The sequence below is a fragment of the Bactrocera latifrons genome, unplaced genomic scaffold (assembly GCF_001853355.1).
Source record: "Bactrocera latifrons isolate USDA-ARS-PBARC rearing strain unplaced genomic scaffold, ASM185335v1 scaffold_1, whole genome shotgun sequence".
In the NCBI taxonomy this organism is placed as follows: domain Eukaryota; kingdom Metazoa; phylum Arthropoda; class Insecta; order Diptera; family Tephritidae; genus Bactrocera; species Bactrocera latifrons.
The window spans coordinates 3,845,074-3,871,422 of NW_017534407.1; the positions used below are offsets into that span (position 1 = coordinate 3,845,074).

Consider the following 26,349-nt stretch of genomic DNA (forward strand, 5'->3'; position numbering starts at 1 on the left):
TATTGATTTCTTGCTTCATTGCGGGTATTGTTTTTGTGTGTATTTTCCGTCCGTATGTTGGTCAAGTTTAATGGCAGCGCATCAAAAATTGATTTGTACAAGACGTTACAAATGGATCAACATTTTTCGAAGCGAAAAATTCCTGCAATTCACTGCGGCACAAATGTGTGAAGGTCTCCGCGGAAAAAAAATGTTTAGTTTTTACATTTTAATTGACAGTGTCTTAAATTCATTTTAAGTTTTAATTGCGAAACTTTCATATAGTATGAAGTGTAATAGTGCCAATTAAGCACCGCTTTTAAAATATTAGGGGAAAGACGTTAGGTTAGGATCCCAAGGACTCCAAAATCTTTTCCTCTTTGACCCTAAAGTTGAAAAAAATTTCGAGGTTTTTCTCGAAGAAAAGAAAATAATTAGGAAAGTCAAAATAATTAATACCAGTCAAGTTTTCTTCCGAACGGGACCTTCAGACTACATCTGAAAGCTTTGCGAAAACTTTTGCTGAGCTTATATAGAAATGGGATGATATCCATGTTTACTCGTCTTGTTTAAGAGTATTGACATAAAAAAATTCATGAAAGCTTCTCCTGGATGAGACCTTTAGATTTTTATTTAGTAGTGTTGCCATGAAAAAATGCATAAAATCTTCGCAAAAGCTTTTATTGATCTACTGTTCAGAGTTTCTTCCTTCATCTGGGTGTGACCTTCATACTTAATAATAAAAAAAGGTTTTTACATTTAGAAAATCATACAAATAATTTAATGCTAGTCAAGTTTACATCAGAAATAATCAAACTGCAATATTATGTACCAAAGAAATCTTTCTCGTCTTTTTTCCGAATGTGATCAACAGACTATACCCGAGGGCTCCGCAAAAGCTCTGAGCTAGTAAGTATATAAATATAATGAAATTAATTTTTCCTGGACGTGTTAGAGTGTATTGCCATGAAAAATACATAAAATCTTCTCAAAAGCTTTTACTGATCTTATGTTGAGAGTTCAAGCTTTTTAAGCTCGTGTTTTCTCTTAGCATGCCTTCACGTCCATCTTTTTAATGTGACCTTCAGAGTAAATCGTAAAGCTTCACAAAATCTCTTAATAATGTACAAGCGCTCAAGTATTTTCTCCTAGCAGGTCTATGTAATATTGCCAATCGCCAAACTACACCGACGCCCCGCTCCCTCTTTTTACAAGAATATAAAAAAATCAAAAACGTTTTTGTGAGGACTAATCTGTAGTTACAGGTCTTTAACCCGTATAAATAATATAACTGCGATTGCCCTTCAATAGAAGGTTCAGGTCCAATTGATTTTTTGGAACGTTTCCTGCAGTTTTTTATGATTCTTTCACTATATTTCTAGTCGCTAAGGTAAAATCGACACACACCACCTCTTCATCATTTTAAAGCTGACTTTGACGGTATGAAAAGGACCTGCCTTTATGCGCGATATCTGCATTTGGCATCACCTGCTGTGTAAACTGACGTCGAGCAATACCAAACACACCGTCAGGATCGGGAAGAAATTCTCTGAGCCCTTCGATACCAAAATAGGTATCGCAGAGGTAAGTAGAGAAGGTAACTTCTTCTACAAGAGTTGACAACTTCTGGCGTACGCCGAAGACATCGATATCATTGACCATAATAACCGCGCCGTTAGTTCTGCTTTCTTCAGCAAAGAAGCGTAGCAAATCGCAACTTGGCTACCACATCACTGTTGCCAGTTATAACTTCGAAGTCGTAGATAATTTCGTCTACCTTGGAATCAGGTTGGTGTTAAAACCACAACGTCAGCCCCGAAATCCAAGCAGAATAACTCTTGCTAAAAGGGTGCTACTTCGAACTGAGCAGGCAGTCGAGAAATAAAGTCCCTCTTGACGAACAAAGACAAAATTCTACAAGTCCCTCATTATCTCTGTCTTGCTTTATTGTGCAGAGGCATGAACTATAGCAATGTTACGAGTTTTCGAGACAAAGGTTATGCGGAGGATTTATGGTGCTTTACGCATTGGCAACGGCGAATACCGCAGTCGGTGGAACGATGAGCCGTATGACATTCACGACGACTTTAACATATGGATATAGTTCAGCAAATTATGAGACGCCGGCTGGGTCATGCCGTCCGAATGAAAGAGAACACTGTAACTTTGAAGCTTTTGATTGACTGCCCGCCAGTACAAGCAGAGGAAAACCTCCACTCCGTTAGAAAGGTTAGGTGGAAAAGGACCTGTCTTCATTTGGAGTCTGCAATTGGCACCAAATAGTGAAAGGAAAGAACGACGGGCGCGCTGTTATAAACTCGGCCATAACTGCGTAAGCTCTGCCAATAAAAATGAAGAAGAAGATAAAATTTTGTGTTAGTAATTTTCGTATTTCGAAGTAAAGAAAACAAAATATCGCATAATTTGATGGTTCAAGCTTCATACTCGCGTAGCACTGCTCAAAACGCCCCGAAGCACTTTGCGAAGTGCACGAGAAAGACTTTGAAATATCGACCGAACAATAAATCAAATTCGATCGGTATTTCAAAGTATTTGTGATACCCTTCGAGAAGTGGTTCATGGTATTTTGATAACTTAAATATTACTAAGTGAATAATGAAAATATATTCTACACTTACAGTGAGCCACTGAAACAAAATTTCGAAATTTTCGTTGTTTTCTCGAACTAAGCCCTAAAGGCACTCTAATGAACTTTTCTATTTCAATTTTTGATTTTTTTTTTTTAATGCTCCAAGCAACGGCTCTTAAATCCAAAAAAAAAACATGTAAATGTGTTATGTAAATAAAAAAGCTAATATAGGAAAGTATGTGTACCTTATATAAATATGTATAACACATACATATGTATGTAGAGTAGGCGCAATGTGCGTGATTGGCAGCACTTAACGTGGCCCTCGCCAACGATGATTGCACCTTCGGGCGAAAATTCGAATAAGTTAACAATAAATACGGTTTTAGACGTAAACTGTCTAATGGCATAAATAAATCAGCTGATCGGTGAAGTAAAAAATTGGGTCGCCGCTTGAGGAGTGGCTATTTTCAAAGTGCGTTTTTACAAAGATATTTATCTAATTAAATTGAAATTTTATACGCACTTGATAATGAGGTTATATAGATAGCGAGATAGCGAGCGTGTTAATAATTCTAATGTTACAGCAACAACAAATATGACAAATGAATTATTTAAATTTGAAATGTAATGGACATGAACAAGCCATACAATTAATTTACACGCCACAAATAAATAAAACACATATACATATATTCATATACATATTTACTCATGATTATAAATACATATATAGGTATGTGATTGGTACATATATATATTTATCTTGTCGTCCAGAAACATTTGTCGCACGCACGCTCCCATTGGTGCGACAAATACATGCAAACAATTCGATGGCACCATTAATAAATGTAATTTATACACCATATAAGCATAATGCATATAAACACAAAAATACATATCTACATACACACACATATACATATAACCGCCTTTTGCTGTGTGGGCTGTCAGCGCTGTGTTTTTCAATTCGATACTCAATAAATACGCTAGAAATGCCACAACTATAATTTTCCAATAAATAGTTTTACACATAAAATCGATAGTAAAATAAATGCATACAACTGTTGAATACTTACGGCATTTATTGTGTGCAGCTACGCATGCAGAAAATGCCGTTTCCGTTAGAGCGCTCGTACATGCCTGCGTCCATGTTGCGGTTGTTAGATGCCAATCAACATTTTATTGATATTATCGGCTTTTATTACACTTGTGACACCTCGGCGGAGCTCGTCTCAAAACCAGTAGCTCGGTTCACAGACCCTGCCCACTCATAAATCTTCGTCGAATCGTATGAGCGTGTGGTAATCGCATTTTCAGCGCTCTGTAGCTTTTGGTTGGCATTTTTTATGCATGGTGGCTGCAACATGAAATCGCTAAATGGTTTGTTTTGACCGCACTTGTTACAAATATTTCATGAAAATTAAAAAAATGGCTTGTTTTTTGGTTTCGGCTTTTTTTTCGTACATTCCGATGATTGTTGACTTATTTGCATGTCAAACTCGTAAACCCTTGTCTCATCGGCAATTATAATGCTCTCAATGAAAATGGGATCGGATCGGTTTTTGTTTTTTTTTTTACATAATTCCGCGTTATCGGGAGGAGTCGAACAAATCATTCAAAATCATTCGGGCTCCGGCTTCTTTTTGTTACGATGTAAGCATATTCTCTTTGTATTCTCAATCCAAATCTTCCATTATCTTTGAAACTGATCAGCATTATGACAGCTTGACAAATTGCCTAGTTATATATGTATGTCGGTTACATCTAGTCTCTCGCTACTTTAAAAGTGGCCGAAACCGGACTACGACTTTTTAATGAACAAGCCATAAATTTATTTACACAGCAAGTATTACATTTTAAGCCTCCAACTACGAACTTGTTTAGGTGCGGGGTAATGTGTCAATGTGTTTTTACGTGAATACCTGAATACCTGTCTATGAAGACTAAACTCCACGGTGCTTTCTATTGCTAGAAGCACATAGATCAATACAATGCGTTGATCAGCGCCCCAAAGCATAAATGCATTTTGCACTTAATTTTTGGTACCAATTGGTTCGGGAGGATAGGGACACCCTAGTCACCTTGGTCGGGTTCGAGGCCCATCTAAAACCTCTGCCGTACTTTGGGTCCTTTTTCGTCAAATTTTCCATTGAAAAACTATCACCGATAGTAGCTATAAAAGAGTACATGCTCAGAATCTTCACAGTACTCTGAGCATGTCGGACAATGCAGACTAATGTCTTGCTGGGATCTGTACAGTTAGTTTCTAAAGCCGCCATGTTCTCTTAGTATTTGGGTTAGTTGGAAATCCAGGTTCCCAAGTTGTCTGTCTATCGATCACGAATGGATGTCCGGTAACAGTCTGTCCACCGCACTTTGGCCGAGGTTTGCTCTCGCTACTGTCACGTTGTTAAGGTTTTGACTCTCTCTCTTCCCTATTAGCTCTTATAGACAGCTCTGATAACTTGTATACCCACTCGTATACATCACCTCGGCTATCAATGGGCATCACACTGGATTTTACTTCAGCACCATCGCTTGATATTGTTCGGAAAGCACTAATAACTCTAAGTGCCGACAGCCTGTGCAGTGGATTTAATATGTAGCGCCATCTAGGTGTCAGGCCGGAGACTTTTCATTTGGTACTTATTTAATCTTGACAAATTTATTAGTTGTTGTAAAAGTAATTGTTTCATTTTTTGTTGCCATGAAACATTTATCAGTCGCGTTCTGCGTTGGTGTGTCAAGTCCCAAATGGACAGGTTGCGAGCTGTGGCTTTTTGCAACGCATACATACATACATATATAGTATAATTGCTACCTACTACATCAGTATATAGACCTAAGTAGTGAGCATTTATGCTCCACAAAGTCATACATATGAGTGTGTATGTATGTGTATATGTAAATATGTTGTGCATATTTAAAATCCATGCGCTGCGAAGTGGAACCGATGATATCCGCCAGTTACGCGACACTTCATCCCATTGCATACGAAAATTAATTCGTTCGCGCACATGCCTGGGCGCCGCGTCGTTCACTACATATGTACACAAGAATATACATACATACGTATATATTCTGATATATATATTTTTTAGTATATTTGTAGTTGTACTTAAGTTTTTTTTAATATATATTTTTGTGTATTGACTTGTTCGCCTTCACTGTCACTGCACTCGCATACACACACATACGCTCATTTTTGGTTACAATTAACATTTTCAATTTTATTTAATTTTTTATAGTTTGTATTGTTTTTTTTTCAAGCTTTTCCTTTTCATGTTTTACATGACATCAGTGTTTAAATTTTTTGCTTTTGTGTGTTGTTGTGTTTAAAAATAGTGCAAATACTGGAAAAAAACAGTGACAATTTCATTAAAAACAATTGCTTGCTACATGATGACGAAATATTACAACAACAACAGCGTTTATTTGTAACTTTGTGCCCATTTCTAGACAGCTCTAGCCAACTTTGCAGATTTTTTTTACTCAGCAAATAACTAAATTTATGCCAAATATGGCAACCACTCGTGTCTGTTGCGCCGAGTTTATGTCAATTTCTCAATAATTAGCCAGTCAAGTTGAGCAGCGCTTGCAAAAATGTTGCTAAACGATGTCGTCTTCCACCAATCTTGTTGCTGCCTCTTCATTTTTGTATGCTTCTTCTTTTTTTGCGCTGTGTAATCTTCCTCCCCTACTTCTGCAACTCCGCACTGTCGTTTAAAGCCAACAATAATATTGTCAGTCACTTCGTCCGTCAGTTAGTAGGTAATTTGTAGACTTTTCCTTTTATAGCTTTTGCTAACTGACAGACTAACTGACTGGCTCGCTGACCTTCATTTTCCCCCATTTCAATTTGTTCAGCTTTTTAGCTACGCGCTTTTTTTCCATACTAAACGTTTTTCCATTATTCGACAGTTAGCAAATAAAAAAAAAACTATTACAAAAACAAAAATTATAAAAAATATACAAAAAAGCAAACTAAAAATGTGGCAACATGTAATTTTGCTAAAGCATAGAAAAATGGACGTTTTCAGCTGCTTACGTAATGCATGAGGAAAAATATTATATGCAGGTAAGCAAACTGCCAATAAAACACACATTTTTTTGTCAATTTGCAGTTTTGCCGCTGACCTCCGACTCCAAAAGTGGGCATTACCTGCCATAAATATTTATTTTATTTTTATGTTGCAAATTGCACGCATGCGTAAAGCCTCTACGTTGAGTTAAGCGCCCCTTATGCTGTTGCTGCAGCCATTTTGTAGTGGCAAATTTGTTGTAAACTTTTACATATGCTTATACATTCAAGTATTTATTGTTTTTGTTGCCTTTTCCATTGACAATGACCGACAAATGCACCTAATGAGCGATGGTCTGAAAGCAGCTTGAAGTGCTTTATGGCGAGTGACGTAATAACTCGTTACACATTTATCGCTATTATGGCGCAGATCTTGACCGTTTGCTCAAAATGATTTATTTCACTTATTTGGCAAGCTAGGCTTGAACTTAAATTTGGCAATACTTCATTGAATACAAATATTTTAGTCTTGTAGTGAAGGGAAGTGAGCAGAGTGGGGTAAAAATTATGAAACACTGGTCTAAGTAGTCTTCAACCCAGCACAAAGAGTCGTTGTGAATAGCATACAAAGCTCTTTCATACTAATACTGAGCTCCCGCGAGCGGAGTGAAAATCTCAGTCTAAAAGAATGATGAACAAAGATTCCCTCCAACAGCAGTGCGTTAATAGCACCCATGACCTCGCTTATTGAGCTTTTATGAAAAGTCAATTCGTATTCAGCTTCATTATAACTTTCAGCAACACTTAGCAGAATCAGTGGAAACCATAAAATCGTTGAGTTTGCAAAGAAGCGTATTTTCGTCACAATATCATCAGACTTGCAATCAGTCGAAACTCTGTAGACCTCTTGCGTTCTAACTTTGGACGGCTGGGCTTCGCTTGACATCAGTGCGGGCTGCTCAACATCCAGCACAAAAGCGGTTGCAAATAAAACTTAAACTTGGAAAATGTTAAATGTTATATAATACTCTACGCAAATACAAAAGATTCCCGACAATGTCTTCCAAAATTGCAAAATTGCCCTAGGTAAAAAGCCATACCAAATTTAGTGAAGAAATCTGATCAAATGAAAAAGCTTTCCATATAAGCATTTGATTCCGATCCATCAGTTTGCATGGCAGCTATATGTTATAGTGGTCCGATATCAGAGAAAAGAAAATACATAGAAGCTTCAAATTTAATAGGAAATGTTTATTATAATTCGAAAGAACATTCTTTGTTATTTAGCGTTTGAAGTCCAACTCTGTCAAATATTGGCTGCGGCTATGTCTCGGATGGTCCATCCATTGAGTCCAAATTTCTATAGCTCATTCGAGCATTTCGACTGATAACTGCCGAAAGACTCGCGCGATATTTTGTTCCAAGACCTAAATCGAAGCGGGTAACTTTACCTTTACTTTTAACACCATTTAATGATATTTAAAGAAAACTCGAGCTATAACTAACTTAAATGGACTTTTAATTTCAATACACTTGTTTTTGTATCAGAAAATATATAATCATTTCACTTATATATTATTAATATACAATAGATACCCTTTCATTAAACATTGAGCTTACGAATGCAAGCGAATGTTAAATATAAGTGCCTCCGACGTATAATTAGTTAAATTCATTTAAGTGGCAAGGCTGTCAACGCTATGCTCCAGTAATTCTGTTAGTCGAATTGGAGTAAAGAGGTAAAATTTGAAATTGTATAAAACAGTCTGAAAAGCAACAGATAAAATTTACCAACTAAAGTTAGTAAACAAAAGCCACTAAAGAGCCAACTGCGGAAAAGCAGCGGCTATAAATCTACAAATACTTACATACGTACACACTCGAGCATACAACACATGTGCAGCCAAACAAAAGTGCATACAAATACAAACATACATACATATGTAGACATGTATGAAAATATATGTGAGAATAGAATACAATAGACGCGTGAGCCCTATAGGAAATGCTAACGGCTGAATGCGTTCGAATGAAAAAGAGAGTAAATGTGTAGTAGATGGAGTTTATTTATGTTATATACACCTTTAGGCTGTAGGAAGTAATGTACATTTCACATAAGTGCTTCGAACCAAACTTTCCAATCTTAAAATTTCTATACGCAACAAATTAAAATTATTTCTAATTATGGTTTAGCGAAAAAATTTTTAATTTTCAAAATTTCTTAATTTTCTAAAGGGATATATAGATTTCTTCGGGTAAAAACAGCGTTTTTTCAACAATTTTTTTCTTATATAAAAATTAAATTTTTTATTAGAAAAATACGTTTTAGTTAAAACATTAACTTAGAACTTGTACGAAGGAAAACAACTGAAAATTGGATTTTAGACATAAATATTTACAAAAAACTAAAATTTCGCGACATTTTTTTTTCAAATAATTGTAATAAAAAAAATTCTTCATCCATCCTTCATCCTTAAGACTTGTATCTCAAAGACCTGTGTAAAATTTCTTGAAGGTCGGTTGAGTAGTTCTCGAGAAATCTTGCCAACCGACTTAAAAAACACAGTTTCGATAAAAACGCTTTAAAGATGGCGCACTTCGCCTAAACAGCCTCGGATAAGAGACCCTCCTTTTGAACGATGAACTGTACGCGATATACGACGAATCTTTCATAGGCAGCTTTTGTTACGTGGCGGGTCTCAAACCCAGCGCACAACTCTATGTTTTCTTCTTTAGCTCGCCTTCAAATGGATATTTTGCGGCTACCGATAGGATACTTGGTATAAGTCGTAAGCTTCTTAAACCACATGTAAAATAATCGTTTCTGGCCACTCCCAAGTGAATGGCGCTCAGAGAATTTCCCTCACTTGCGTGAACTTCTACACATCGCTCCATACTCCAGACAAAATACCATAGTAAATTTCTCTTTTCGTCAAGGGACGCCAACGGGACATGAGGCTAGGTACTTATCGGACCACAGTTCTCGTTGACTAGAACCTTTAACAGCATAAACTTTAACTTAATGTCGAGAAATAAGCTTTTAGAACCTAGAGCCGGTAATTGTACCAAATACGGTTAAGGAAACTTAAATTTTTTGCTTTCCATCCAATCAAAGTAGACCAAATGCCTTCAGCTTAAGTTTCCCTTTAATATAGATTCAAAAATGTTTATTGGCCCAAACATTTTCTTAATCATTTAAATATTCCCTACAGAGTACGCATTATCAAACACACCATAGCATGTGTAGCGTTTGTCCCTGGTTCCCATGGTTGCGCCAACAACAGTTTGAATGCATCTCGCTATTACCATAGTTTCCAAGTGTGTTTGGCATGAATGAGTTAACGCTCACTTGACGCCCCTCAGCGCTATTCCACCTGTGGGTTATCACCAGCACAAAACACTGCCACAATACGCCCGGTGATGGTCGGTGGTAGTGGTGTTTGTGTGGGTACACCACAGTTACTCTTTACAATGCCTGTTGATCATCATTGCTCGGCGCGCTGTGACTGGTTAATTATTTCCATTCCCTCATTCCCTCATTCCCTAGACAAGTTTGAAATGTGTGTTGTTGCAATCAACAAGGAAGCAACAGGTACTCGCCTAAATACCGATAAAAGTACAAAGAAGAATTGTTGGTGACTCAAGAGGGCCGTTCGGCCTAACCGTCTCTTGTCTGGCTCCAGGTTTTGTAAGCTCTACGGCGCTTTTTCACCAATGTTGTCAGTCTTGCTTAAGTTGATGTTGCTGCCAGCTAACCCTGCTGTGTTTACAGCTCATCCGCTTGCACCATTTGTTGGTGTGACGTTGATGAGTAGGCAGTTGTACTCTTGTTGTTGTTTGTTGGTAGTTGTTGTTATTGCATTACATGGTTAATGAAGATGTGATACAAAAAAAAGTTGTGGCTAATGATGTAGAAGTAAAGTGTCTTTAACATGGTCGTAGGTCTTTCTCTACAGGAAGCCAACAGTAATCAATGTGAATGAGCGCATTCAGGAAATAGTGTGTCTAACAAGTGAGTTGATGTGAGCAGTGCTTATCAAGCTAGACCTAAATACGTAATAGCTTTACTACAATCTCTGAATATATGAGAAGCTGAAGAGGTTATGTAACTTTTTCGGGTTGTAATCAATATGTACTAATTATAGTATTTTGACCAAAAGGAAACTTATGATGGTCAAGATCTCTCTCTGTTAAGTATCTCTAGCTGGAAATATTTTTCGCAAAGAATCAATTATGCCTTATTGAGACCTTGGTTTGAAAAACTGAGATTGGAATAAATTTTCGGAATATGAAAACAGTGCCGTTACTTGCCTCTGGAAAGAGTTAAATATATGCGTGTTTTATAACTGTAACTATTGTATATTGAAATGTACATCTATCCATAATGGACGCTTAAATCTCTCCTAGTTTCTTAGTCGTTTCTTTTAGTTTCTTTTTCAATGAAAAAAAATACAGAAACTGCAAATTTAACGGAGAATGTTTATTTTCATTCGGAAGAACATTCTTTGGCATTTATTAATAAAAACTATTTTTTTCAAATATTGGCGGCTACGTCTCCGATGGTCCATTCATTAAGTCCACTTTTCGGTGATTCGTAGGAGCATTTCGGCCCACAAACCACAGCTCTTGATTCTCTTCAGGTTGCTGTCATCCCAAATTATTCAGTTGTTACACAGGCTGTATTTTCTACGCTTCCAATTTAAGATCGTCAGTCCAAGTAGCTGTAAATGGCGCAGAATCTCTCCACGGTTTTCGTTGAATGATTTCCAAACGTTGATCAAACGTAAGTTTTTCACCAGTTATACGGACTTTACAACTGCATTCTCCGAAAATTTAAAAAAATATTTACTTCGCTCAATACTACCAAGACTGGTAGCTTTAAGAAGAGATGAAGAGAGATTAATATCATCATGAGATAATCAGTTTTGTGCTGAAGTTCTACTCCTAATTGAGGAATATGACTTCTTGTTCCTCGACAAATGAAAGGTACTAATAGATATGATGTTAGCTGATGATTTTTTTTTTTTGTTTATGAAAGGTTTTTAAAATGCCATATTCGGAGTTTAAAATTGTTTTAAAGAAACTTCGGAGAGTAGTTGCTGAAGTGTGCCGTAGAAATATATATAAATCTTTTTTTACTTATTTTCTGAAGTGTGCTTTACACGGCCTTAATGATTCAATGATGATGCCGTTAGCCTAAAACAGCCTAATGCGCTAATTGGCGTCAAATAAGCTGGCGCTTTCTTCCAGTTCCGCAAAAATTACATACCATGCAAAATCAAAAATTTACGTAAATAAATTTCAGTCAAGAGTTCGCCTAATTAAGTGGTGACATTTGTTTAAACATTTTAATTAAATAAACAGTTTCTTTTTAAACTAAACTTTAAACTTTTCTCCGACTTTCCCACACATTTCTCAGCATTGATAATGCAAAAATTTGTAACCTCCTACCAGGTACTTTGAAAAAAAGAAGAAGAAAAAAGCCATCAGATCATTTGTTTTTCCAGTGTGTGCTCATTAAACGCAAACTGATGACAAGCAAAGAAATGTCACTAAAAACCATAAACAACATAAGTTGCCTGTCATCAACACTGTCAACCGTAATCATAATCGCAACACTTAACAACGGCAGCAACATTACTTTCAAATGACTAAAGTTACAACAATAAAAACATTGAATTGTTATAAAGACTTTCCGTCATAAACCACAAGACTCTTTTGTATAAACTGGCATACTTACATGAAATATTAAAAAAAAAAATTATAAATAAAAATATGAAAAGAAACAAAATCCATTCAAAGAAAGTATGAAATTGTAAATCATAAATTAAAGTCAACTGTAAGTATTAAAAAAATTTTAAAGTTTTGACATTTTTCGTTTGTTTAACTATTCGGGCACACCCCAACATTTTTTCAACCGTCTGTGTATATATATAGAAATGGGAAAATATGTAGATGTATATAACCGAATTAGTCTCTCAGTTTTTTCTCTTCAATAAGCAATAAGCCGAAGAGTCGATTTCGGCCCACTATAGCACACAGCTACCGTACAAACTGTACGATCATAAAATCAAGCCCATGTTTAAGATTTTTTTTTATCTAACAAGATATCTTCTCGAAACTGTACCAGTACCAACAGTATATAACCGAAAACTGCTACAATATATCTCAAAAGTTCCAAAATAAGTTTGAAACTGTCGAAAACTTCTCCTAGAGTATACACTAAGCTAAAATCCACGCTGAGTTCTAGATTTTATCTAATGTTGCTACAAAAACCTCACTTATCTTTAATCATTTAATTAAATATAAATTTACTGCCGTCCCATCTCTTAAAGATCTCGATTAAATTGTGTTTATAAGAAATTTAGCTCCATATTATTAAGTTTTATTATTTGAACACCTTTTTTTCTTTTAATGACAGACAAATCGAAATTTTACTTTACTATAGTACCGATTTTTAATAAAAAATAAACATCTTTTATTACCGATTTTCGGTAATATTTGAACATTTTTTGTTTATTTCTTTTTTTTTTTTAATCATAGACATTTCAAGTTGGTTTGGGGCCAATTTCGGTAAAAAATTAATATGCGTTATAACCGATTTTTGGCAATATGTGATTTATTTTATTTCTTTTACTGATAGACAAATAGAAATATCAGTTTATTATATTACCGATTTTTAGTAAAAAATTAACATTTTTTCTTACCAATTTTTGGTAATATTACTAATTTATTTTTTTTTTATCCTAGACAAATCGAAATTTCGATTCAATTTAGTACCGATTTTAGATAATATTAAAAATTTTTTTTCATCATTGACCGATTTTCGGTTCAAATCTTTTTTTTTATCGATTTTCGGTAATATTTTAACACTTATAGTACATCTTTTATTACCGCTTTTCGACTTTATTTGAACATTTTTAATTTATATATTTTACTCATATACCGATCACTTTTAATCCTTATTTCATATTCACTATAAATATTCGAAGTACTTTCTGTAGGGCAAGATAGTAGCATTTACTTTGTTGCATACTCTCCTCTCCTTTTCCTACGCTCTACTATCTTACTAAAGTAACCTATAATGAAATTGACCCTAACTAGCTTTCTTCATCATATTTTTAGAACCGCAAATGGTCCTATATAGAGTAGATACAAGTATAACATAAACAAGTTTTAGCTTAGTTTTTAAATATCAGTAGCACTTATTTAGAACACACAGAGCTATTTAATACTTTGATTGCAAAAGAACTAGTTTGAAATAGAAATAGACGGCAGAATTAAGTTTTTGTGAGTTCTTTTTACAGAGACCTTCGAAATTTTATGCTTTAGATTCGCACTCACTATTTTATATAGCACATAATGTGCATACTATATGTGTATAATTGTAGATCTTATTCCTATATGGTTTCTTAATGCGAGACTAAACTAGAAGTGTCAATAAAATATTAGAAAAGTTGTGTGCTTAAAGTTTTTAGGTTTTACAAGCAAACAGCTTTTGTAATGTGCTTTTTATGTGCACCTACTTCAAATGTTTTATTAACCCGAATTGTCAAATGAAAGTAGATTCTAAAGTAACTACAATTTGAATGAAACCACGGATACTAAAAGTTTAACCAATGCAATAAAATACAAAAATTAGTGTAATATCACTTTCAGAAAGTAAATATTAGTAATATACTGTGTTACTAAGTATACTACTATAATTAACGTGAACGAACGTTGTTGATTTAGAAATATTCCTTTGTATCACACACTTACAGCTAATGGATGAATTTAAAGTACAATACCTAAGCTTTAAGCTCTACATATTTTCCCATTTCTATGAAAAAAACTTTTGAAAGGTAAACCCTAGACGGTCTATCAGACTACAAATTGAAAAAATCCAAGTAAGCAAGATTCGAAATGAAAGTGATTAGAGTAAGCCCGTAGCAAAAATGGATACAAAATTGATCTGCCAACGAATATATTATATATATATTTATATCATCATCTGAAATGCAAAATAACTTATCATCAAAAAATTCGAAATTGAGTGTCTTATTGATTCACTACTTCAAATTGCATACATAATATTACATATGTTCAACATTTTCAGGCTCTGCGGTCAGATATAAAACAGTTTCAACCAATATTAGAATTTAGAATCGAAGCACTTTTGTCACTCCGAATCCGCATCAGTGATCTCTTATTTTACCTTTTTATACGGGCATAAAAGAAAGTAGTACGGTCCCAAGTCCAAAAAGACAGACAACTGTTTGCTTGGAAGTGCTTCGTGCGCGAACAATTTTTGTTGGAATCGGCTAACCTGCTAATCTCATTTTTGGGGCTTATATTCGCTGCCAAAGATATGTCTCGAAAAGCCACTGTAGTATTTTTTTACATTTCTTTCGACCCATCGACTCGAGCTATTTTTGAGCGATTGACGAATTATGTGGGATCCAACGTGAACAAATTTTTTACACTTAAATATTTATGCAATATTGATGGTGTACTAATCTCAGTAATGTCTATAGTTGTCTCAGTCTCACGATAGGTCACAAGACGATTTTACAATATCAGTTTGCGTACAGCATCAATAGTTTCCGGAACAACAACTGACAACCTAAACGAAATTCGTCTTGGATAGATCTAAGACCTCGATTGAATTCGCCATACCTTCAATAAGCATTGCTCCTTGATGGAGCTCGCATGTCATAATGTTCTGAATACAAATAATATAAAAAATATCAAATTTTACCAAGACTCCTTTTTTCTGTAATGAACTTTTTTCTCAATGCCCACTTAGCAGCTATCTGTCAGTTAAGTTCTGGTCAATTTAACCAAGACTCCTTCTTTCCGTAAAGAACCTTTTTTTAACCAGATCCAAATGGCTGCTAAACAGACATTGAGAAAATACAAGTACGGTTAACGTATTTTAGACACTAAGTATTCAAAACCATATATCCACATTTCAGTTGAGACATAACCGGACTTAAACCTTTATGCTTTACAGCAACACAATTCTTTCATAGCTTTGTGTTTAGAAAAATACACAAAACTAAATATATTTATTTACTTAAATTAATTTGTCTTATTCTACTTGTAATTCATTTTCTTATAACTAAAGCACAAGACATTCGCCACTGAGAGCGATCCAACATCCCTTCACACAGGCACCCAGTCGTGCAGTGATTCCACATATTCGTAGCTAGCTGGCTTCAATTCTTTCTTCACAATATGATGGTGTCTTTTGTCGTGTTTCTTAGAAAACGCTCCGAGCAGCTCGGGATCAATATCCAGCCAAGGATCTGGCAAAACATACGCTTGCATGGACGCTACCAAATGCGCCAATGTTGCCAGAAAAATTAAGAGCACAAATTTTACCGTCATTTCGGCGAATTTAATCTGCAGTCCTGTGGATTGTACGAAGCATTTAAAAAAATTTCAAATGTGTTATAATTTATATGAAAATTGATTTACCGAACGAACTTTATTAAAAACTCTTTCCAAATATTTGCACCCGACAAATGTTTATATGTTTATAGTTCGAAATGTTTATTTGTAGGTCTGTTTTTAAAAATCGATTACTTCGTTTTCTAATATGATGCGCACAAGGTTCACTTAAATCGGTCCATTCACGTTAGTACTAATAGAAGCTTTCCACTTGTTTCATGAATGAAGGTAGCAAGTGAAATATTTTTGTTATGGTTTCCAAAAACTCAGACAAAAAATTTTATTTTTCATTTAGCGTCTATACCTTTTTATATATTTATGTATGTGCATATTTTTATTTTAGATATTTACTTAACACAACTGCTAGGAAATTTCGTTACAATTTCTGAAGCTGTCCCAGTTGGAAATTGTTCAAGATCTTTTCCACTGATATTGAACATATATATTTTAACAAACATTTTTCGAAAATTCCAGGGAAACAACTTTTAACTGTCGGAGCTTCACATAGATATTAAACTGTGGTTTTGAATAACCCTTCCTATTCTAGTCTGGAAAGTACTGAGAAAAACTAAGACTAGACAGCGCATACCTTTCACTTTTGGATATTGTCTATTTTCGGACCTATTTCTGACACAAATGACAGTTTTATCAGGTATTAATTGCTTACAATCGAAAGTAAAATTTATAAGAGATTAAGGTCCGTTTTCTCAATGTCTGGACGGCTGTAAAGTGGAAAAATTATCGGAACACTAAAAAAGTTGTTATACTTACTATGAACATAATATTTATAGTAAATATTAATTTATGTAATGGAAACACCAGCGTCAAAATTGTTTACTCAAGTGTTTCCTCATACGAGTACAATGTCAATATTCTAAATGTCACGAACATTCGAATTTGAAGCACTTTTAGGTTAAAACCTTCGTTATTACCGTGTTTTCATATATTTACTTTAAAAACAGCTGTATAAGTATAAGCCTATTTTTGCTACTAAAGTAAACATTGTTAGGCTATGCTTTTTGAAAGTCAAGGTTTTAAAACATTTTTTGGAATTCGATGAAAAGTAAAGGGCTAGAATAGGTAGGTAGAGTGGGTTACTGACTACGCGCATAAACCTTTAGGAGGCCCATTGTGAAACCAAGGGAACTAAAATATGCTCACTTCATTGTGTCTTCTCTGAAACACCCTGTGCTTCTGATGAATTTCAACGGAACAAAAATTTTTATTTGTATTATCTACGATATGTCCTCAAGAAGCCCTTGGCCAACAGTTGACATTTTTTTCCTATACAAATTCGCTTGGCAAATGTTCTAGTCTTTTCTTCTTTTATCGCCTGATAGCTTCTACAATAATCATTGTATGATGTACCTAATCTCCCAATTAGACAATGTTCTGTAAGCACTCCTTCTAAAGTTCTAATGTCATTCCTTTTGAATTTAAATAGTCGAATTTTCCATGTATGCCATATTTGCCTGCTTGTTAAGCAAGTTAGGGATTGACTTCACCGATACTCAGCTATATTTATAACATGTTCATCAAGTAGTCGTATAGTATAAGCTCCTTCTTTTCCGGGTGGTGCGCGCTCTGTTCGTTTGTTCCATAGTTGCTAGGCAGATCGCTATGTTCTGGAACCCATTACAGGTCTGTTGAAAAGACAACACCTTCCATTCGACTATCTAGTTTGGACCCATCCGTATAGATACTTATACTTATCCACCTCACTTCTTTTCCACTCTTCTCTGAAAGTGAAGACAAAATTTGGCACATTTGAGTTTGATTTTAATATGGTCTATGAAAGAAACAGAATCTCAGACAAAAATTGTAAGACGGTTTTAATATTTGTATATATGAACTATCTCCCAAGTTGATGAGTCAACTTAAGATTATCATCTTTGAGCATACCGACAACATTTTCATTATTTAAAGAGCAAATTTCATTAATGTCACTGTCTTAACTGTTTTCGTAGTAGCACTAAGCCAAAATCTCTTTCGTGTTTTCTAGCTATTTTTAATGAACACCTCTATTGAAGAACTTTAAGAAAGGATTGAATATCTCCAGAATAGCACTGGCTGATTCACATACAATTTTTGCTTCGGATATTTTATTTGACAGATTTATTTGTAATTTCAATATATCTTTTTATGAGTTCGCAAAAGCAAAGCAATGCGAAGAAAAATGTTGGACTACAACCATCTTTATTAGAAAGCAACACGGAAAGCAAAAATATATGTCAGAATAAACCACAATCAAGCAAAGCGAAAAGAGCTGCATGTGAATCGGTCCTAACAATGTCAACACCTCACCTTCGAGATAATCATTGAACAATGCCGAAACAACCAGTATCAAATCTGCTTGCGAAGAGTACCGAAGTACTGCGATTGCATATTTTTATATAAACTAAAACAATAACTTATGCATGAACTTAGTTACAAACAATATTGTCCAGAGTAAGGCTATCTTTTAAGTTGCCGGACCTCTGCAGTATATTTCAAGCTGAGGTCTTTGATATTGCGAAAGCCGCGGAGCTGGCAGGGTCAGCATCTACGTAGACAGCCAAACAGCAATCAAGGTAGTAACCTCCTATCGCATAGCGGCAATAAGTGGGCAGCAGTGGAAAGTGCTGCCAGAAGTATGCAACTTAGCTTCTACTGGATGTCACAGGTTTTAAGGGCAGGCATCGAGGGCAATGAAATAGAAGACGAAATTGCCAAGACTGATATACGGCTAACATCTGAAAACGTGAAAACAAACATTGTCTAAACGATGATCACGACAGAATCATGGCAGAGAAAATCAAAACTCTGGTTGCAAAACTGCAAAAGTCATATGGCAAACGGTCGAACGGAAGTACATAAAATTTCAATTGGCACTCAATAGGAGAAACTGTAGGAACATGATGGGAATACAAGTACTAACTGGTCACTGTCTGGTGGCGACATACGCCCACATGATGAGCCTGATAGATCGAGAAGACTGCAGGAAATTTCTAGAGCAAAGCACAAGGGAAACAATGGAGCATCTCCTGTGCACTTTTCCCTTGGCAAGACAACGTTGTAAGCATCTGCGGTACTCACGGTATAATACGCTGGAGGAGGTATCGATAGTAAAACCGTTGAGTCTGTTAAAACTCGCGTCAAGCGTAGGCATCCTAAAGGATGATTACTCCTTATAGATCTAGCAACTGAACTGCATTTGATATCGCAAAGGACCAAACTAGTCTATGCGTGGCTTATTAGCCTAACAGATTAATCTAACCTAACCTAACCTAATTAGCAGCAAACGAGTTCGTTAAGCATTTTTGGGGTTCAATTCGCAATCAAACTCGTTCTGTATAATTTTTGAAGAAAAGTTATTCACTGCTTTTTAATTTGAAATCAATGCAAATGCTTTTAAGCTCATATATGTATAACAAATTATTAATTAATTGTGACCCAGAAAGCAGTCATACCGAGTTGATATGGTATATTGTTCTCTTCATTGCAGATTTGCTTTAAAAAAAAATTACGCATCATCATTAATTAATTATATATGATTATAAATAATGCGTATGTGTGTATGTATGTTGATAAATATGCGGCTTAATATCACAAAAAAAAAATAGCTCAATGGTTCCATTCTTTCATACAAAACAAATTTTTGCTCAATTGTGCGACTTCCACAAAAAACTATATTTATGAATCTTTATGCAAGTCAACATTTGTTGCTGACATACACACACACAGCATGTCTGTCAGTTCGATTGTCTGAATTTTCTGTTGATGATGCGAAAGCAATTGGATCGCTTACTGCCGGGTTGTTACCGGCAATTGCGGCAGTAAATAGTCGACAGCAACACTAACAGCAGCAACAACAACGACAACAAAATTGTTGGTCATAATTTGTGCCAGAGCAATTTTTTCCAGCCGCAACCATTTTAAATTGTTAACAATGCAGAAATTTTGTTATGAGCGCAAGCAACATTTTCATTGTTTGGCGCAAGCATTTTTTATTTTTTTCCCCCATTTTTGATCTGGTGTGCCAAATAAGTGCAACAAATAAGCGTATAACAATGACAATTGATGACACATCACTCTGGGGAGAGAGGACGCGGAACAAACAGTGCGTGCAAATAAAATTTGCAATAGCATTTATTTTAAGTGGCTCACGTAATGCCTTCGGAAGAGGATTCAGTGTGATTTTTGAGTAAGCCGTGAGCTCTGAATTTCATAGATAGTTTTGGTAGCTGGGTGCTTTTTGGAATAAAAAAGCTGGAAATTTTATTTTTGCCGTTTTCGACAGATGTTCTCAAGCAAATGTCTCAATACGGCCAAATAAAACTCCTTATTTACCGCCTGTCCTTCGGGAGCAAATTCACGATGCATCAAACCACAAATATCGAAAAACAACAATGAGCAACACTTTGATTTTTGAGTGGTTTTGGCGTTGTTTTTTCGTTTCATCACCTCAGTTTTTTCCCTCCATTCCGATGATTATTGACTTGTTTGCATGTAATCATTGCATTGTGTAAGTAATCTTTAAAAAAAAAATTCAGCTTTATAGCGGCGAGTCGATTAAGAATGCGTTTCATACGTAAAATATCCACCAAAATCAATTCAACGAGGGAGATGTCGAACTCTCCTGCCATCTCTTTAAAACTTGACTGACGATTTTCAAGCACCACATCTTTCACTTCTTTAATATTTTCATCAGTTGAAGAGGTCGAAGCTCGTCCAAAACGAGATACGACAGAGCGTTTCGATATCCGAGCGCTATTTGTGTAATTTAAAGTAACTAAAAATATTCATTTCGGTTATAAAATGGAATTAAATCCCGAATATTTTCTCGCCATTATTTTTCACAAATTTCGACATGGATTAACTCAGCAATAGTGCATCGCTGAACATAATTAAATTCTTGACAGTGAGGATCCATCAGGTACCAAAGCTTATAGATGGTCTGGTGGAGGTCGTAGATCACTCCAAGACGAATGTAGTGAAGGTCGTACAAAATCATTATTGATGCTGTTCGCAAACTTTTATTGTAAGATATCATGAAATTGAGACAACTATAGGCCCATATTTAATATTGCATGAGTATTTGGTGATAGAAATTTTCTTCGCATTTGATCCCACACAATTTGTCGACGGCTTAAAAAAAGTCTTGTGACGATTAGTCGAAAGAAATTTAAAAAATACGATAACTGTGCTTTAAAACACGTTTAAGACAACGTGACAGGTGTTGAATCATTTACAACATAATGGGTGTTTCAAAAATAGCCGAATCCAGTAAAAATTGTTAGCACAAGAAGCAGATGGTTGACTGGACATGGCGCAATCATACTACTGGAACAACGCAGAACAGCAAATATGTACTAAGTGTCACATTGAGCATTGAGAAACCCAACCGCCAAATACAGATCACTCTTCCTTATTTGCGAGCTCTGACTAAGTGACTGAAACAGCTGCAATTTTGAGCACTCAAAACATCGATTTGATCAGAATACACAGAAGCTACAAAATTGTATGTAAAAAATAAAGTAAAATGTCAACCTTTTTTGACACCTAAAAAGGCAGTTGATGCGTTCAGAACGATGCTTTGGATATTCTTCAAATTAGAGTGGCAAAAGTGCTTCGACAATGTGTTCAAACCAATAACAATAAAGTCCTGGAACAGGAAACACCAGCACACCTAAWAMTGGATTGCTCAGCAATCTGTGGAAAAAGGCTTAAGGCCCTGGATTCTGCTTACATCAGCAGGGATCACATCACCTCACTAGCGCCTACTCCTAGAATTATTCAGGCTGCTGGGGCTCTGGGAGGTCATGTGATATAGGAGAGGGCACAATAGACCTTAGATCGCGGTGCATTATTTCAACTAATATTCTATTCTATTCTATTCTAACCTCGTGAGAGCGCAGATATGTCCACTGATTTTAAAAGTACGAAAACATTGTATTATTATGGATACATGATTCTATTCAAACAGAATCGTGCAGTGAAGCCAAGGAGCTATTGAATACTGTATGGTAATCTCTCGCCTCCCATGAGGACCGTCAAAAATCTGTTTAATGAGAACGTGGTCGCAGATTATTTTTTGATGCCCGAGGCTCTATGAAAACGGCTATTAACGACGATAAGCTGTTAAAAGTCCATGATCACGCATTGGCAGACAATTTATTGAAGATTTACGAGATAACATCTCAAAAGACCTCGTGAATCATATACCGTAGACAAATATTTGGAAAAAGCACGCTCTCGGCGCAATGGGTACAAACGATTTTGATTTACGAAACCATCAACACCTCTTCCACCACGCCTAGACTCACTCCTCTGCCTACGCCATAGCCAAATTAGTCGAATTAGTATGTGAACTACCCTCCAATCCATCGTATACTCATACTATGCGACCTCTCTCAACTAAAACGATCAAACTCGGGACAGCAATTTGAGTCGGAGGAAATTTTAAGGTTATCAGCGCCCCGAAGTCCTACTTTGCAGACCTTGTGGACATTTAACACAAACAAAAGTTTTAATTTTATGAATATTCTCAAACAGAAACCATATTCCAAGCATCTAGAATGCTTTCATTACAAATTTGCCTAAAATTAGTTTGCGGTTGCCAACTAAACGCAATTTTTTCAACTTTTTGCAAAAGAAAGCTTAATAAACGGCTAAGTGAAAGTAAATATGGAACTAATAGCTTTTAAAAAATTCGCACTAATTTGCACAACTGCAACTGTTATATTTTTACAGTAAAATTATAACACATTCTCTTTATTGTCAGGCCACATTTAGCTACAAAGTCAGTCAAAAATTAATCAAGCAATTATTAACTTTCAAAAACTATCAAACTAAGGGTATTATTGTATGACAGCTATGCGGAAATTAAAATAAAATATTTTTGAATATAAGAGTATGAGTGCATATGCAGTTAATTTTGGCACTTAAATATGACCGTTCCCTAAGCCGGTTTCACACTTGTTAACAAGATTGACTGGTGTGTGTGTGTGTGTGTTGGTGGTTTTATTTGATAATTCAAACAACATAATTCAGGCGCGTACTTGCATTTATTAACTCAATTATGTGTATGTATATATATATATATATATGTATGTGTGTACCAAGGCAGGCATTTCTTGTACAATAACTTTAATTTAACATTCCAACTGTAGCATAACATAATTAATGCTGGACACCACAATACGCTCGGTTTAAAAGCCAAAAAATGACACAAGAAAAACAAAAACAACAATAAAAAATTACTTCAGCTGCACTGAAGCTTGAATACCCTACACAAAAGCTAAATATTCCGTTTAGGAAATTGAGTTCGATCGTTCAATTTGTATGGCAGCTATAAGCTATAGTGGTCCGATTTTAAATTTTTCTTCAGTAAACATACCGTTATGTTAGATAATAACCCATGTTAAATTTCGTGATGATATATTTTCAAATAAAAAAGTTTTCTATACAAGCACTTGTTGCCGCTCGCTCGGTTTGTATGGCAGCTATAGGCTGTCGTAGTCCGATCCGAGCAATTTCGACGGTTCCGACAAACGAGCAGTTTTTTGAGGAGAAAAGGATGCATGCGAAGTTTCAGATCGATATCTCACAAACTGAGAGACTTGTTCGCGTTAGATGATCAAGGCTAACCCATGCCGTCGTGCCGATCAATTATATATATGGCTTATAGGATCTGTACTGCTGGGTGCCACAAACTTAATATACCCTGTTTAGGGTATAAAAAAAAACATTTTCATTAAAAGTTAAACCACTTTTATATCGGCTACACGTGAGCTTAACTACCCAAATTTAAATGTGTGTACATATATAATATATATATATATGTATATGTGAATATTTTTGTGTGCTTTGGCATTAGCGAACGAGTTTTCTGCATTCAAGTGGCACAACATATTGCCACGACGCTTTTAATTTGTAGAGGAAGTGTGTCGGAAATGCTTAAAAAAACTTGTTGTTGTCACACACATATAAATATATATACACTTACTTGGCAGCGCAGAAAAACCTACGCAAGCGCACATTTATTTGCATGCCACATTGCACAATGTTTACTAAAAAATAACAAAAAACATTTATTTTATCTTATTTCGTTTTCCTTTTTGCTTTTGCAGGATGGCAATCTCATGTTCGCTGTTGAGGATGAAGATGACATTAAGAATGTCAACGATGGTGGTAATGCCGCCGTCACAACGAAACCACCTGTGGCTGCCACACGTTCAACGCTAGCGGCTCATTATGCAGCGGGCACAAAGCCGCCAGTTGCCGCGCGCACCACAGCCGCCGCCTGCATCGAACAGCGCCTGCCCGCCTTTAAGGCACACAACGACAACGCAGCCAACGTGCAGGTGGTGTTGTTGCAAAATCAAGTGGACACACTGCAGTGGCAATTGAAGCAGGTAAGCTTGTTTACATAAAATAGTTGTAACTCAATTGAATTCGGAAATTTGGTTGCAATGACGACTTGCTGCCTCTTGATGCCTCACAGTGATAATTGTGTACTGTTTTCTACTAAAAACAAGGAAGAGTGGTTTGAAATAAAAAAAAAAATGGGCGCAGCTTCTCCCTCTAAGAGGTTTAGACCCCAGCTATCGAAAACGTGCACCCAAGTGCCATTGGCTGATTTTTCTCCGAATGCATCAGCCAATCTGTGGGACATATTACAGAAATTCATAGAAAGTATTTTTCGGATAATAAGGTACCCTTCTGCCAAAAATGAATATGATCGGTTTAATATTTACCTTCTTCTTCTTCTTTACTGGCGTAGGCATCGCCGAATCAACAACAGCGCGCCAGTCGTTTCCTCTTTTCGCACTTTGGCTTCAATTCGTGATTCCAAGTGCAGCGGCTCGGAGAGATTCTTCCCGATCCTGACGAAACTTTTGGTATTATTGCTCCACGTCAGTTTACATAACCGTATTAGTTTTTCAGCATATAGGCAGCTCCTTTTCATGCTGTCAAAATCAGCTTTAAAATTGACGAAAAGGTCGTGTTCAACGATCCTTTTTTCACGGTCTTTTCCAAGATTTAGTGAATATCTGGCCAGTTGTTTATTTTCCAGGCCTGAAATCCCACTGTGCATTTGCGTGATATATTGAAGAAATTTGCTTTGACTTGGATTCATACCTACATATACCCAGCACACAATAATGTGGAGGGAATGCTTCGCTTTCTTACTTTAGCTCGCCTTAAAACGGATGTTCTTTGACTGCCCAGAGTATACTTGGTCTAAGATGGGGCTGCTTCAGCCATACATTAAGGAATCGTTTCTTGTGTGAACTTCTACACATGATTCCATCCTCCTGGACAGAATATAGGTCCACGAATTACCCCGTCCCCATTCTTTATGCCCAATATATGGGTCACTGTGTATGTTATCTTCATAAAATTCCATTTAAACGTGTTCCCCATTATAACTGAGTAATGTCAAACGTTAATGCAATTAGTCAAGACCCAAATAAACCAGATATAAGGATTTTTCACTTGACTTTGAACCTTTTGTATTGATCAAAATGTGTATTATATATATACTTATAAAAAAGACCTTGCAAAATCCTAATAGCATCATATAAATTTCTAGTTTCAATTGCAATTTTTTATTCTGATAGTATACTGTACTCAGTAGCTACCTACATATATACATATAGATTATCATACGTAAAAGTACTTGTTACATACCACTTTACAAATTTTTAGACAACTGTGTTTTTCAAAATGTATCAATAAGCACTCAATTTTTAAATATTCTTTCTTGACACTCAATATTTTTCATAGTAAAGTCTTAATGTTTTCATCGTAAAGTGCTTAAATCGCTCAACAATCAAAAGACTTAAGCGAGCAACCCGATCATTCGCTTTCTGTAAGCACGCATTCCAACAGATTACATTAATTGATTGATTTCACACAAGCCCCAGGTGTAATTTGCGCAATTATAATAACTTCCCAGATATCGCTTTTAAGTACACACAGCAAAGTGAGTATCTCCAATACCAATATATTGTATAATTGAAACCGCCGCAGTGCTGCGCGTGCAACTCAATTCTTATTAGTTATATAAGACAACCGATAGCCGCGTGTAAAAAGTTCTGTTCAATTTATTATTTCCGTTCTCATGCCTTTTAATGATAGTTGCGACGTTCACACATAAATACACTGATATAAGTCGATATGTAGTTGAGTACAAAACGCCGCGCCGTGGTAAATCTGTAAATGCGTTTGAATAACATCAATCAACCGCTTGGACAAAAGGTTCACCACACAGCAGCCCAAAGCGGTGGCAATCATTTGTTCTATGAAAGTAAATAACAATGAAATGCGTATACGA

General features: G+C 35.7%; 1 protein-coding gene across 1 annotated transcript in view; it reads left to right on the plus strand.

The window, feature by feature from the left end:
* Positions 1-26,349, plus strand: part of LOC108965488 (probable serine/threonine-protein kinase cdc7) — an 82,085-nt gene that overhangs the window by 45,609 nt on the left and 10,127 nt on the right. The window contains exon 2 of the mRNA XM_018927948.1: positions 24,140-24,424. Within this exon, the coding sequence (XP_018783493.1) occupies positions 24,140-24,424 (285 nt within the window). The remainder of the gene's footprint in view (positions 1-24,139; positions 24,425-26,349) is intronic.